The sequence below is a fragment of the Anopheles stephensi genome, chromosome X, assembly GCF_013141755.1.
Source record: "Anopheles stephensi strain Indian chromosome X, UCI_ANSTEP_V1.0, whole genome shotgun sequence".
NCBI lineage: Eukaryota > Metazoa > Arthropoda > Insecta > Diptera > Culicidae > Anopheles > Anopheles stephensi.
The window spans coordinates 12,734,745-12,747,620 of NC_050201.1; the positions used below are offsets into that span (position 1 = coordinate 12,734,745).

At 44.4% G+C, this 12,876-nt stretch overlaps 1 protein-coding gene across 3 annotated transcripts; it reads right to left on the reverse strand.

Annotated features, from left to right (window-relative positions):
* Positions 1 to 3,998: 3,998 nt before the first annotated feature.
* Positions 3,999 to 8,878, reverse strand: LOC118508260 (sesquipedalian-1). Of its 3 annotated transcripts, none has more exons than XM_036047888.1 (4): positions 8,718 to 8,878; positions 8,066 to 8,608; positions 7,643 to 7,948; positions 3,999 to 5,927 (listed from the first exon to the last, which is right to left on the reverse strand). In XM_036047888.1, exons 2-4 carry the CDS (start codon positions 8,265 to 8,267, stop codon positions 5,482 to 5,484), a joined length of 954 nt encoding a protein of 317 aa, XP_035903781.1. In that variant the 5' UTR covers positions 8,268 to 8,608; positions 8,718 to 8,878; the 3' UTR covers positions 3,999 to 5,481. The 3 variants fall into 3 exon arrangements, with proteins under 3 accessions (XP_035903781.1, XP_035903800.1, XP_035903790.1); XM_036047907.1 differs by having other exon boundaries at positions 8,066 to 8,634; positions 8,718 to 8,869; XM_036047897.1 differs by having other exon boundaries at positions 8,675 to 8,865.
* Positions 8,879 to 12,876: the final 3,998 nt, after the last annotated feature.

The following is a 12,876-nucleotide window of genomic DNA, read 5'->3' on the forward strand; positions in this document are numbered from 1 at the left end:
TTCCATGATAGTGTTTTTCTACTCTATAAACATCCAAACAATCGAGCGGACTGTTTTGCTATCCAGCCTCCCCCCCCCTCTACGTCCCTTTTTGTCACCCGTTCGTACCACTCTTCCAGTCAACGTCTTTAGCGTAACACTCGTATGTAGACAGTTTTTTGAAACCCTTTTGCTCTGACGATGCTCTGACGTAATGTGTAAACCGTTAATTCATAACTAAGACTTGAAAACTGCAAACAAAAAGGGGAGGGGGGGGGGAAACAAAACAAGAAAAAGTGCATTGTGGGAACTTTTTTTCCGAACTTGGGGTGGGGGAAACAAAAGAAGAAATAGATCTTACGTACCAGTATGTGTATAAACGAAGAAGAAGGAATGAGAAGAGGAAGAAACGACCAGAAAGAAGTAAACAGATAAGAAAGCAGAATGGATAAGAGAGCAGAAAGGTAACGCAAAAAAGGGCGGCGCAAAACGCCAAGTCGACTAAATGATAAAGAAAAACAAAACCTATTATACATTATACAATATACATTATATACCGTTTTTTAGGGCTTTATGATACAAAACGTTGCCAGGACAAATTTCCGTATGTTTGCGTGTGTGTGTGTACGAGCACAGTCGCTCCAGCTCATCACGTCCCACGTGGACGCGTCAGGGCTGATCAACCTTTTCCGAAAAGAAAAAAATAATCAAAAACCCAGGAAAAAGACTCGTCTCCACAAAAATAAGCTCAACAATTTCTCATTTCCCAAAACAACAAAACAACAACACCAAAAAAAAACATCCCATTCTCAAAATGGCCAAATTTTTTCCGGCAAAAATCGCTCTCGCGTACGAATCCACACATCGATGGTGGATGAAGCTGTAATTGAAAAACATATTATGAACGTATGTGCACCGTTTCTTTTCTTTTTCTCTCTTCTTCGCAACAATTAAAGTAAGGAAATAAACGATGCAAAACAAAGAAATAAACCATATGTGTGTGTGTGTGTTTTTTTGTGGAAGAAAAAAGGGATAATGGATGCGAAAAGCCTGTGTAAGGAATAACCCGATCAATCCTCAGTCCTCAGTGTGTGGGAGTTAGTGGGAATATCCTAGTTTATGCCGAAAAAAACAGAACATACAAGTTATGCATAATGTACACACACACACAAACACACACGCATACATAGAAAAGGAAAAACTCTTACGCGAAACAATAAAATAAAACCCAATTCAGCAATCAGTTTCCGTTTTTGATCTCTAGGGTAAGTGAAGTCTCTGTGAAGCCCGCCACATAGGATTACATCCGAATTTGGCTAAATGGGTAGGATAGGTACTGCCCAACTTGACTCTCATCGACGAGGATCCGGCCAGAAGAAAAACGAGTTTTTCGCAAGATATGCTATACGGAAAGCAGCTCATAGAAGCGGTAACGTCAGGATGCTTTACCAAGAGATGGTAGGCGTATCTTTGTAACGCCAGCCAAAAGTTGTAGTTCGGATAATTTGTCGGATAATAGGTCTTCTTGTGATGGAGATGAGTATCTTAATGGATTTGATCAACAATACGGAGTTTCAATCTTGAAGATGTACTAGACCCAAGCAGCTTACATTTGTCCTCGTCCTACAGTGAGAAATTATCGCCTAGGACTTGCCGGAGTTGCCATTCTTGCTCCTCGCGTCTAGTGAAAGAACTCTGCATTGCTGTCTGACGAGAACCAGATCACCCCAAATCATTCTCTAGAAATAATCGCCTAGGACTTTCTCGGTGTGGTCACTCTTCTCCTACTCCTCGCATCTAGTGAAAGATCTTTGCATTGTTGTCTGACGAGGATCAGATCATCCTAATCCAAGACATACTCTCGTCTAGCGAAAGATCTCTGCATTGTTGTCTGAGGACCAGATCACCTGAATCAGAAATGAAAGCCTAGGACTTTACAGAGTTACTCTCTGCGTTGTCGCAGATGAGATGAGATGACGAGGACCAGATCATCTCTGCGTTGTTGTCTGACGAAGACCAGATCATCTCAATCCTAGTCGTACTCTAGAAACGATCACCTAGGACTTTTCAGAGAGCCACTCTGCTCCTATTCCTCGCATTTAATGAAAGGCCTCTGCATTTTTGTCTGGCAAGGACCAGATTACTCAAATTAGAGTCATACTGTAGAAAAGATCGCCTAGGACTTTACGTAGTTGTCCTCGCTTCTCCTACGAGGTCTGACGAGGTCCAGATCACCCCTATCCGAATCATATCTTAGAAATGATCGCCTAGAACTTTTCGGAGTTGCCACTCTTCTCCTACTCGTCTCATCTAGTGAAAGATCTCTGCTTTGTTGTCTGACGAGGACCAGATCACCGTAATCCGAATCATACTCCAGCGTTGATCATGTTATTGTTCGAAGCGCCGATCAAATTCTTCAGACAATATGAGTTGGAGAACTTCATGAAGCGTGTCCTCCTAGAATTATATCGTATTTTGCTATCTGGTAACCTGACAGAGAAATAATCCAAAATTTTCCAGTACCTAGTAGGCAGGGAGGAAGATAAGATAATGTCCAGAAAATGTTTAATGCTTCTTCCCGCTACTACCCCATTCGCAGAGGAGATAAGAGGGGGTTCTAAAATGCCAATGAATCAACCACTGACCAAATTCGTTCTACAATTGATCCTTCTTGGCACTATAGGCCTCAGATGATCTCGGACTGCCCTTTACTGCTATTTCACCAAGGGGGCAAATCTTGAAGAAAATGGTAGAACAGCGACTGCGTTTTCTTTGGCTTTACAACGGAGCCGAGAGGTCTTGGCCTGTATAATTAGTCAGGGCTGAAGATTAACGAGGAGAAAACCAAAATGGCACCACCAGCGACGCTGCTAACAAACGCAGATTTACGCAGGGGTGATGTACAGATAGGTGACTGCACCTTCGAAGTCGTCCAAAACTTCACCTATCTGGGGTCAAAAGTCAGCACTGACAACAAGATTGATGTTGAGTTACGCGCAAGGGTGCTGGCGGCCAACCGGTCATACTACAGCCTGAGGAAACTTCTCCACTCTAAATACCTGTCGCGACGGACGAAGCTGGAACTGTACAGAACATTTATAGTCCCAGTACTCACGCACGGCTCTAAGACATGGAATCTGTCCAAAACTGACGCCAAGCCTTCTTAGCCGCGTTCGAGAGGAAGACGCTCAGAAGGATTGAAGGAGTCACCACAATCACGAGCTCTACGAGATGTACGATGCTCTCACCATCGTGCAGCGAATTAGACTCGCCAGGCTCCGGTGGGCTGGTCACGTCATGAGAATGACACCGGACGACCCAACCCGTAAAGTCATTTAAGGCCGTCCACACGAACAGAGGAAACGTGTTAAGCTCAAACTGAGATGGAGTAATGGCGTTGATGCGTCCGCCAGAACAGCCGGGATAACGGATTGGCAGACGACTTTGACCGTGAACGGTATCAAGGATTATTGCAGCAGGCCAAGACCGCGGATAAGTAAGTAAGTATAATCAGACCTGTCATCACACTTGATGTCTATCATCTCTTTATTGTGTGATTCTGCTTTGGTCCGCTTGTAGAACTTAGCGCTTTGGGCCTTCCACAAGTGAATCCACAAGACTTCATCACGAGTATGGAGCGACCGGCAATTAAGGCCGCATGTTCTATGAGGCATAGACTCTGACCAAAACTGAACAACAAACGGTTCGAAGTTCTGACTATTGGTGAACTGAATTAAACTCCCCAGGGTCTAATGTCATGCTTATCCTTCAAGTACTTGAAGTTGAAGAAGACGGAGGATACGTAGTAGACCCAGATCGGGATTGATGTAATGGGTCAGAACGGCTGAAATAGTTCGATGTATAGACGACACGTCATCAAGAGCTCAAGAGCGATTAAAGGGACTCGTGAAGCAGACCTAGACTACAAAGCGGTTAGTTAGTAGAGGGATATTGTAGACTTTCATAATAGTGCTCCACAATTTCTTTCTACCAAATCAAATCAAATAAAGCACAGTGAATGTTTTATTCATTAGTAACAATTTTATTTTACTTTTTACTCTATCATAAATAATAATGTAAGGCGCAAAAGTTCGAATTCGCTTGTGTTGCCTGTTTACCTATACGGTCATCTCCATCCAAACCTCCGAAAAAACGAAACGCAACGCACTGAAACAAACTAAAACAATTTGTTCGATTTTGTTTGATGAATGCACAAAACCCCTTCTACACTCTACCCTAGCCCTAGCCCTGACTATAAGACCATAAAATAGGCGCGTTCGAATTAAAAACAAAGCAAACGGTTTTTAATATTTATTTGTATTTCTTAATTTGGCACAGAAGTTGGCGGAGAGCGTGAAGTTGGATGGTGATGGAAGATATATAGAGAGAGAGAGAGTGAAAAACCGCGGGGGGTAAAAGGAACCCATTTTTCATATGTTTACTACAGTCTACTACATGCTCGGCACACACCACTGTGGACGTGTAAATTGACGCAATACGTACAGACAGATGCACCGGGGTTGCTTCACGTGGTACGGGTATACAGTATTTGGCATGTTCTCGTCTTCTTGCTACTACCATTACACTACCGTACGTAAACGAAACTATTTTAAAGCAGGCACGTTCTAGAATTCCCAATTTCGTCGACAAACAATGCTCGACAACACATGCTACAGGTGTGATTCGAGAGGTTTCCGCTTTCGAGCACGTTTTACTGCTGGAGTTGGGTAGTGTGGTGGTTTGTTTGAAAGTGTTGTATGGGTTGATGTATCGGGAAGGACGAATGAGGGCCGGGAGTACGAGGAAAAACAGTGTGCGTGAATGTAGGCGTGTGTGTGTATGTATATAAATAGAAAATATTAAATTAAGTTTTGGTAATAGGTTAGATTTATGCATCGATAATTAAAATTAATTTTTCCGTCTATCATACAACGTCGTCAGTAGGCAAAAAGGGGGTGGGAAAAAGAGCAAATGAAAACAAAACAAAAAAGTACAACAGCAAAACAGAAGCAAATAAAGGGCTAAATAATTAGAGCGTAAGTTTTCGAAACAAAGCAAACATGTTTTTTAAATGCAAACAAAACAAAAAAACAAGACCTATTTAATTGGGATGTGTTTGTTATGTTATGTTAAGCTAAAACGAAAACAGAACAGGAAACAAAACGAAGTAGCCCATTAAACCACTAGAACCGCTACGAATGTTAAGCTTAGTGCATGGATGCAGTGATGTAAGTGAGCAGGCGGGAGCATCATCTTCTAGTTCGTCTGCGGTGGTGTTGTTTTTCTCCCGAAAACTCGAAGAAAGAGAAAGGCAGGAAAACGGGGAGGGGCAAAACAGTAGAAAAGTAATAGAGAAGCCCTATTTAAAATTAGCTAAAAACCAACGCAAAGGAATATTGTCGCCCTGTAGTTTACAACCCCCAGCTAAGCATTGCGCAAGTATCTTCTTCCGGTGCGGGATTCCCCTTTTGCGAAGGAAAGTTTTCCGATTATCAAACTGCTTCACTCTAACGCGGCTAGACCGGTGTTGGATTCTTCCGGCACGGGTCGCTTTTCATTCAGCTGTATCTCCTCCTTCTGCTTTGCGTCGTCTTCCGGTTCCGTCCGGTCCGTACCGTTGCTGGTTTGCGCTAGCTCCTGCCGGCTTGCATTCCACTTGCTCAGATCGGCCAACACCGGCACACCGAGGGCCGAATGCATCGTTTCGAAGGAGAATGATACGACGGCACCCCGTTCGAGCGGTGCCCCGCCGGTGGTGGCCATCGTCGCAATCGCATCGCTCGATTTCGTGCCCGTTACGGTTTGCTTACCGGCGGTCCGGTTCGGTATCGCTTCCGGTCGGTCCGGTTTGCTTGGGCTCGGTGTGGTGGACGATGCGGCCGGTACTTTCCTGCCGGTGCGCGTCGGTGGGCTTGTTCCGGTTCCATCATCCGGTACGCGCGTGGTATCTGCATTTGGGGGTTGAGGGTAGTAGTAGTAGTGTTGGTGGTGGTGGTGGTGGTGATGGTAGTAGTAATAGAGAGAGCGAGATTACAAGGCGACCGTCGGTTGCGTACAAAGAGAAAAACAAATACAAAACAATAACAAAGGCAAATAACCGGCTTGTTTTGACAAGAAAGATGGGCTCAAGCAAAATGGAGGATGATGAGTATTTTTTGTTGTTGTTCATGTTCCGGTTTTTTGTTGTTGTATGATCCTTCTTTATGAAGAAAGGACAAAAAAAAGAAACAAAGGCACTTTTCCAAGCTAGAACTATGCATATTCCTTTTAGCAAAGATTTAGCTGAAATGCTTGCAACATCGACAGATGGTATATCGACAGGCGATACGAACACACACGCTGGGCAGCAGACAGACAAGATGGGTTTCCCTTTTGTTTTTTTGTTAGTATTCGCATTTTAATTATAACACACGAACACGTCAATATGTCTTTGACTGTTGGAGGGCAATCATCCCCCATCTTAATCGGGGAGGTTGTTGTGAAGTAGTCATTGGGGGTGTCATATAAAAAGTCTCTATTAAAGGCGAAAATGAATTTGGCAAAGTTGTTCAAGTATTTACAGGGTATCCCCGAGAGCTTTGGACGCTTTACGATACTTTCTTAATGGTGTTCCAAATATTTGTGCTTTCGTTCTCATTTTGTTTTTTATTTAACACTTTCTCATATATTTATGGGATCGTTCCGAGATTTTTTGCTTCATTTTTTATCGCGATTTCCTACGTATTTTTTTATTCTGATTGGACGATCTGGCCGTATTGCTATTTTTCAGATAGTAGATAGGGTCCGGTGGCCGAGGTGACAACGGCGCCGGCCTTCACACGGCAGGACCGTAATTAAAATCTCATCCAGACCGCCTCCTCTTACGCAGAACTGACTACTTTGCTACGGTATGGGTAAAATCAAGTCACCAAAAGCCAGAAATGGCAGGCCGAGACCTTTCAAGGTTCGAAATTATGAACGTTATAGTTGTGATGGGTCATACGACTATTTTCATGGATCTACCCGGAGTCGAGTTCGTGCCGTGCTATGGATTCGGATCGACCGGTAGGTGCAGCAAAGCATATGCGAGTTCAATCCGTTGGCTCGGGTCAGCAACGGACCCCATTGCACTCACGGATCGACCTGGTCCTATTGCACGGGTCGACCCTCTCCCTCGGGTATATCGTATGCGTTGAAATTACAAATACCCCCCGAACTGAAAATATTAAAACGAGTTCAAACATATTTGGAAAACGGTTAAAAAAAATCTCGGGACAAAATCAATATTACTTGAGAAACGATCAAAACAGACAAAACCACAAATATATGACTGTGTCTAAAAATTCCGAAACGAAAACAACATTATCTGGGAAAACGTAAAAAAAACCCTAAGGATACTCTGTAATACAGTTAGCACAAAGAATGCTTTATGTACAATAATTAAGACGAACTCAACACCGAACAGAGACTCTTTACAGCGCACGCATGGTTTCAATGTTAAACAAACAAACAATATTAGAACAAACAACTAATCACGAATGATTAATAACACATGAAAGCATGCAAAAGTACGGTAGCAGTGGATACATAAATCCACCCTGCCGAAACAGGTTAACAACGAGCGAGACACGAGTTTTAGCGACACCCGCATTCATCCCAATCAACTCGGTTTGCAGCCATTTACCTGCATTCGAGGCGTACTCCGTGGTGAGCGGTTTGTTGAACGGATTGTGCCGTCTCGGGGGTGCTTTCGGGGGCGCGAGCATCGGCGTTGTTTCGGGCGTTTTCTCTCGACATTGGCCTTCGATTTCATCTAGCTGCCGCTGCAGTTCCGCTACCATTAGCTTCATGTAGTCGTACCCGGCGCAGGTAAGGGCTTTCATCCACTGTTCCATATTGGTTTGCGATTCCGTGCTGAGGTAGTACGACCGATTGTTCGGACCGTGGAATATGATCTGAAAACAGTACTGCTCACTTTCTTCCGCTAGCTCTGTGCAAGAATAGCAATAGCAAAAAAAAAAAAATGGTAATACATCCGATTAGTCACCGATTGCGAGGCAGAACCGATTTGTATGGTGCTGAGTCACCCCGGCACCGCAACGCTTACCCACAGTGCAGCCTTCAAGGATGATCATGCCGAGCGGTTCCTTATCGGTGCGCTTGTCGAAGTAGAACAGCAAGTTGCCCTTCAGCACGAACCACCGCCGCTGCCAGCTCTTGTTCGATTCGCCCCGCTTGTTCATCCAGCCCTCCAGATCGACCGGGGGTGTGGTGGCGAACGTGCACAGATTTTTCTCGTTGATTTTCATCGTCGGTATTTCAAAAGTATGTTTCCTTCCTCGACCTCCTTCTCCCCCCCGGTGGAAGGGGGTTGATTTTTTTTTGGCGCGCCTTTATCCCCTCCAATAGCGTGTTGTTGTGGTCTCGCGGGAGGAAGAAAAATTCGTTTGGTTTAGCACATCTTGCCGCACGAGTTTGTTTGCTCTTTTCTTTCTTCCTCCCAAAACTCGTGATCTCTGTTTGTGCTATTTCTGATCGTGGATGATGTATTGCCGGCTTGTGTTTGATTGTGCGACCGGGACGGTGGTGCTGGTGCTGGCAATTATCATATAGCGGCGTGATTTTTTTCCGTTTTGCTCGTACGGCACGCCTAAAATCGCAAACAACACAGAACAGCTTCAGCATTGGGTGTGGTGGCCCGCAACGTAAAGCTTACCGAAGACAACAAACGAGAAATAACGCTTACGGATGGTGCTTACCGGTGTACAGAAAAAAAGCGGGGACAGAACGGACGGTGTACGGGAGCTTTTCACATTTTCCGGCACAATATTTTCCCGACTGAGTTGACTTCGGGTTCGGTTTGAGTTGGTGTATTCACATTATTTTTATTTCTGTTCCGAAGGCTGCTGCTCCTATGGGGTGAGCTGTCAAATGTTGTCTGTTGGGATGCGTTTATGGTGTCGCGCTCAAGGGTTTAAATGTTTGTCTGCGCAGCCGATGCGATCTGTTCGCTTTGGTTCGTGTCCTGGGAAGATGAATTTGAATTCAAAATTAAATCGTTATGATAATGTACGTTACAGTGCAACATAAATTAAAAATTCATTAAAATTGATATTCAATAACGCTGCAAGATATGAAGTAAAGAAAAATATCAGTTTTGCTACAATTCACTACAAAAGATAAATCGTTGACTTCTTCTTAAAAAAAGCATATTCACGCCAATAATTGAGACGGAACTTTTTAGCGTATATCGAATTTTCGGAAGCCCCCGTCGCCTTCAAACTTTTACTCGTAAATAATACCACCAAGCAACCGTCTGGCAAGGACAAAGAAGAGAGGCGATAACGTAGAACAATGTGCACGGCATACATTTGCAATAGAACGGGAATTCGGAGCGCGGAATCAAAAACGAGTCCGGAATCGAAAACGAGTCCGGAATCAAAACGAGTCCGAAATAGAAAATGATTCCGGAACTGGACGGAATCATTCTTTCGGATCGGATCGGACTCATTTATATGCTGGATCGGATCGGAATCGTTATCCCGAACCGGAGCGCCCATCCCTAGTTTAAAAGGACTTTTAATAGACCTGACGGTTTCCCCGTACACACGACTGTCTATTTAGCTATGGGTAAAACAAGACACAGAAAGCGCCTGAGGGCAGGCTGAGATGTCTCGAAGTTGTAGTTGTAAAGGAAGAAAACTTCTAGCGTTCGATTTCTGCGTAGAGTTTTGAGTGACCTCCCCTGATAAGGCCTCAAATCTTCAACAGATGTAAAAGAGACTTCTTTCTAGGTCTAACGACCTCTTAGGTCATGTCTGCCATTTCTGGCTCACTAGACTTAATGATAACACGTTGTTGGATAGTCAGTCTTTACTATGGAGAAACGGTCCGGATGTGATTTGAACTCTGGTCCTGCCGTATGATGACCGGTACGGCAATCGCATCTACAACTAGGCTGCCACCGGACTGTGTGAAAGAGACATTTCTTGTGATTATCCAAAGTTGCCTGACTGTCGACAAGCATTGAGAATCCTCCTCCCAAGCTGGAGGCCTCGCTGTCTTCAACGTTTCTGTAAGATAGATTATCTTTTCTTCATGGACTTTAAGGGAATCTCCTCGGATTTTTTCGGATATTTGTAAAAAGGGATATTACTATAAATTTCAAGATGTGTCTGTCAAAACTGCCGGGACATTGTGTTGGCAGTAGACGGCACTAGCACGTGAGAGATATCGAGGATTTCTGCAGAAAGCTAAGCGACTGTTGCTTGAGAGTTCAAGACTAACGGCAGTTCGAAGATCCCGAGTTTGACTCTAACAACTATATACATTCCTAAGACAACTTTACTATTCCAACCCAGTCATTGTCGAGTCCCGGGGCGGCTCAGTGGAAGATGCGACAGCGGCGCCAGTCTTCTCACGGTAGGATCAGGGTTCAAGTCTCATCTGGGCCGTTCCTCCATAGTGAGGACTGACTATCCAACTAAACGGTAATAATAAGTATAGTAAGCCAGCACTGGTAGTCATGACCTAAGAGGTCGTTAGGTCAATAAAGAAAAAGAAAACATTGTCGAGTCCTATTTGAATCTCAATCGAATCCCAAACGAATCCCTGATGCACTGAATTGAAACTGAATCTCAATCGGAATCTTAATAGAAAGCGGATGGAGTCCTTATCGACTCCGATCCAGTTGACTCCCAATACGAATCCCTATCGTGATGATTCCCGAGCAAAGTGAAACTGTCAAGGGATTCAATCTTCCAATCCTCTTCGAGTTATGGGAATCTGCCAACATAGGATGGTCCTTGCTAGTGCCATTTTGTAACGAGGACAACCGCATCTCCCTCTCTCGCTTTGGAAATCAGCCTTTTTGATTCTGATCTTCAAGAAAGGAAGTCGCAATATCCCATCCAGTTACCGAGGCATCTCTATCCTATGTGCTGCCTCCAAAGTCCTCGAGTCTGTTATCCACTCTTTAATCCTTCCTATCGTCCACCCACTTATCCCTTCATCCCAGTATGGTTTCATGCCTAGAAGCTCCACCACCTGTCGAATCTTATGTCTCTGATCCTTGCCCTGTTTCCACAATTAAATGCTGGAAGACAGGTTGACGTCATTTACACGGACTTCATAGCTGCATGCGATTGCTTGCCTCATAGGCTGCTTTTGGGTAAGCTGGAACGCTTAGGGTTCGGTGGTTCATTTCTTCTCTGGTTCTGTTCCTTTCTGAAGGACCGCACTTACAGGGCAAGGGTCGACGGTGTGCTCTCCGATCCTTTCGTAAGCATGTCAGGGGTTCCTCAGGGCAGCGTTTTAAGTCCTTTACTGTTTTCGCTTTTCATCTCGGACTGCCTCAAGTCGCTCCCTCCCAAAGGATGTCTGCTGTATGCTGACGATGTTAAGTTCTATCTTCCTGTGTCCTTGTCTCAAGACTTCCTTTGCCTTCAAAGCTACGCCGATGCATTTGCGGATTGGTGTTCCTCTAATGGGCTAATCCTTTGTGTAGAAAAATGCTGCGTAATCTCGTACGGCCGCTCTCACAACAAGCAGCTATATGGCTACAAGCTCGGTGGCTCACTACTCCCACGAGTCACTCTGGTAAAGGACTTTGGTGTGTGGATCGATGACAACCTGTTTTTTGAGCCCCATATCAACTCAGTCCTCGTGCGAGCCAACAAATTATTGGGCCTCATCACCCGAATGGCGTCTTAGGTCCGTGATCTATTGTGCTTGAGGGCGTTGAATTGCTGCTGGGTCCGTCCTATCTTGGACTACGCCAGCGTCGTTTGGTTCCCAGCAGGTGTCACCTCTATGGATAGGTTGGAGAGGATACAACGGAAGTTTTCTAGAATCGCCGTAAGGCACTTCCTACACGACCCCAGTGCTGCTTCACCTCCATACTCGGTACGGTGTCAATTGCTGGGACTGGTTGACTTAAAAGACCGTCATTGTCAGGTACTTTATTGCCAACATCCTTCTTGCCAACATTGACTCCCCTACACTCCTGGCAGCCATTCCCATCTATGTTCCATCCTACCGCGTTCGCCCTCCACTTCTAATCCCATTGCGACTGTAGCATCCCGGCTATGCATCTCAATAACACCTCATGAAAACATACATTTTATAAACACGAGCGAAGGAACGGTCAATCACACCACAACCTTATGCAATAACTGTTTAAACTCAAGTAACCTATACTCCATCAAGAACCGCATATTCAGCAAAATTAACTTAACACCCGTTGCAAAAAGAACATTTAAAACCGCCTAGCGCACTCGGCTAGCGAGTTGCGCAATGCAATACGAAACCAAACCAGCCAATGCACCAAACATCGCACGGTGCAGACAACGGTCAGCAACTAAGCGTAAAAACTTTATCCACTCCGAACCATCGCAAACAAATAGAACAAAACAGGCATAATCATAACGACACATTTACAGCCTGATCATGAACTTCGAACGGCAGTCGAATCGAATGGAGACGTCGAATCGAACGGCAGAAAATTTGGTATCATCCAACATATTCGAATCGACGAATGTCACATCAATTATTTGAGCTTTTTTGGTTGTCAAACTGGTTTCTGAGCTGTCAAACCGGACCCAAAATATAAACAATACTGCATGACCATTTGGTTTACAGAGAGCGATAAAGTACAAATAAAATACAGGAATAGAAAAACTATCGTCAAATTAAAGTAAAAACGATTTCAGCGAGTAAACGCTGTAAACGAAAATGATTTCAGCATATTTCATGTCAAGCATTTGTCGAATGAAAGCTCCGGTTATTACTCGAACGGTAGCTCGAACACTGCTATGATACTGATTGTGCTTTTTGAGGAAGCTTTTTTGCCGTTCGACGTTCATGATCAGGCTGTTAATGCAAGCGCAGCAATCGATCGCACCGCGTTCGATCGTCCCG

What these genes read in the sequence shown, in the direction of transcription:
- LOC118508260 (XM_036047888.1), bottom strand. Translation starts at nt 8,267, where the DNA reads ATGAAAATCAACGAGAAAAATCTGTGCACGTTCGCCACCACACCCCCG. An exon ending in CCTTGAAGGCTGCACTGTGG is followed by an intron (nt 7,949 to 8,065) that starts GTAAGCGTTGCG and finishes ATTCTTGCACAG; the next exon opens with AGCTAGCGGAAGAAAGTGAG. An exon ending in GGAGTACGCCTCGAATGCAG is followed by an intron (nt 5,928 to 7,642) that starts GTAAATGGCTGC and finishes CCCCAAATGCAG; the next exon opens with ATACCACGCGCGTACCGGAT.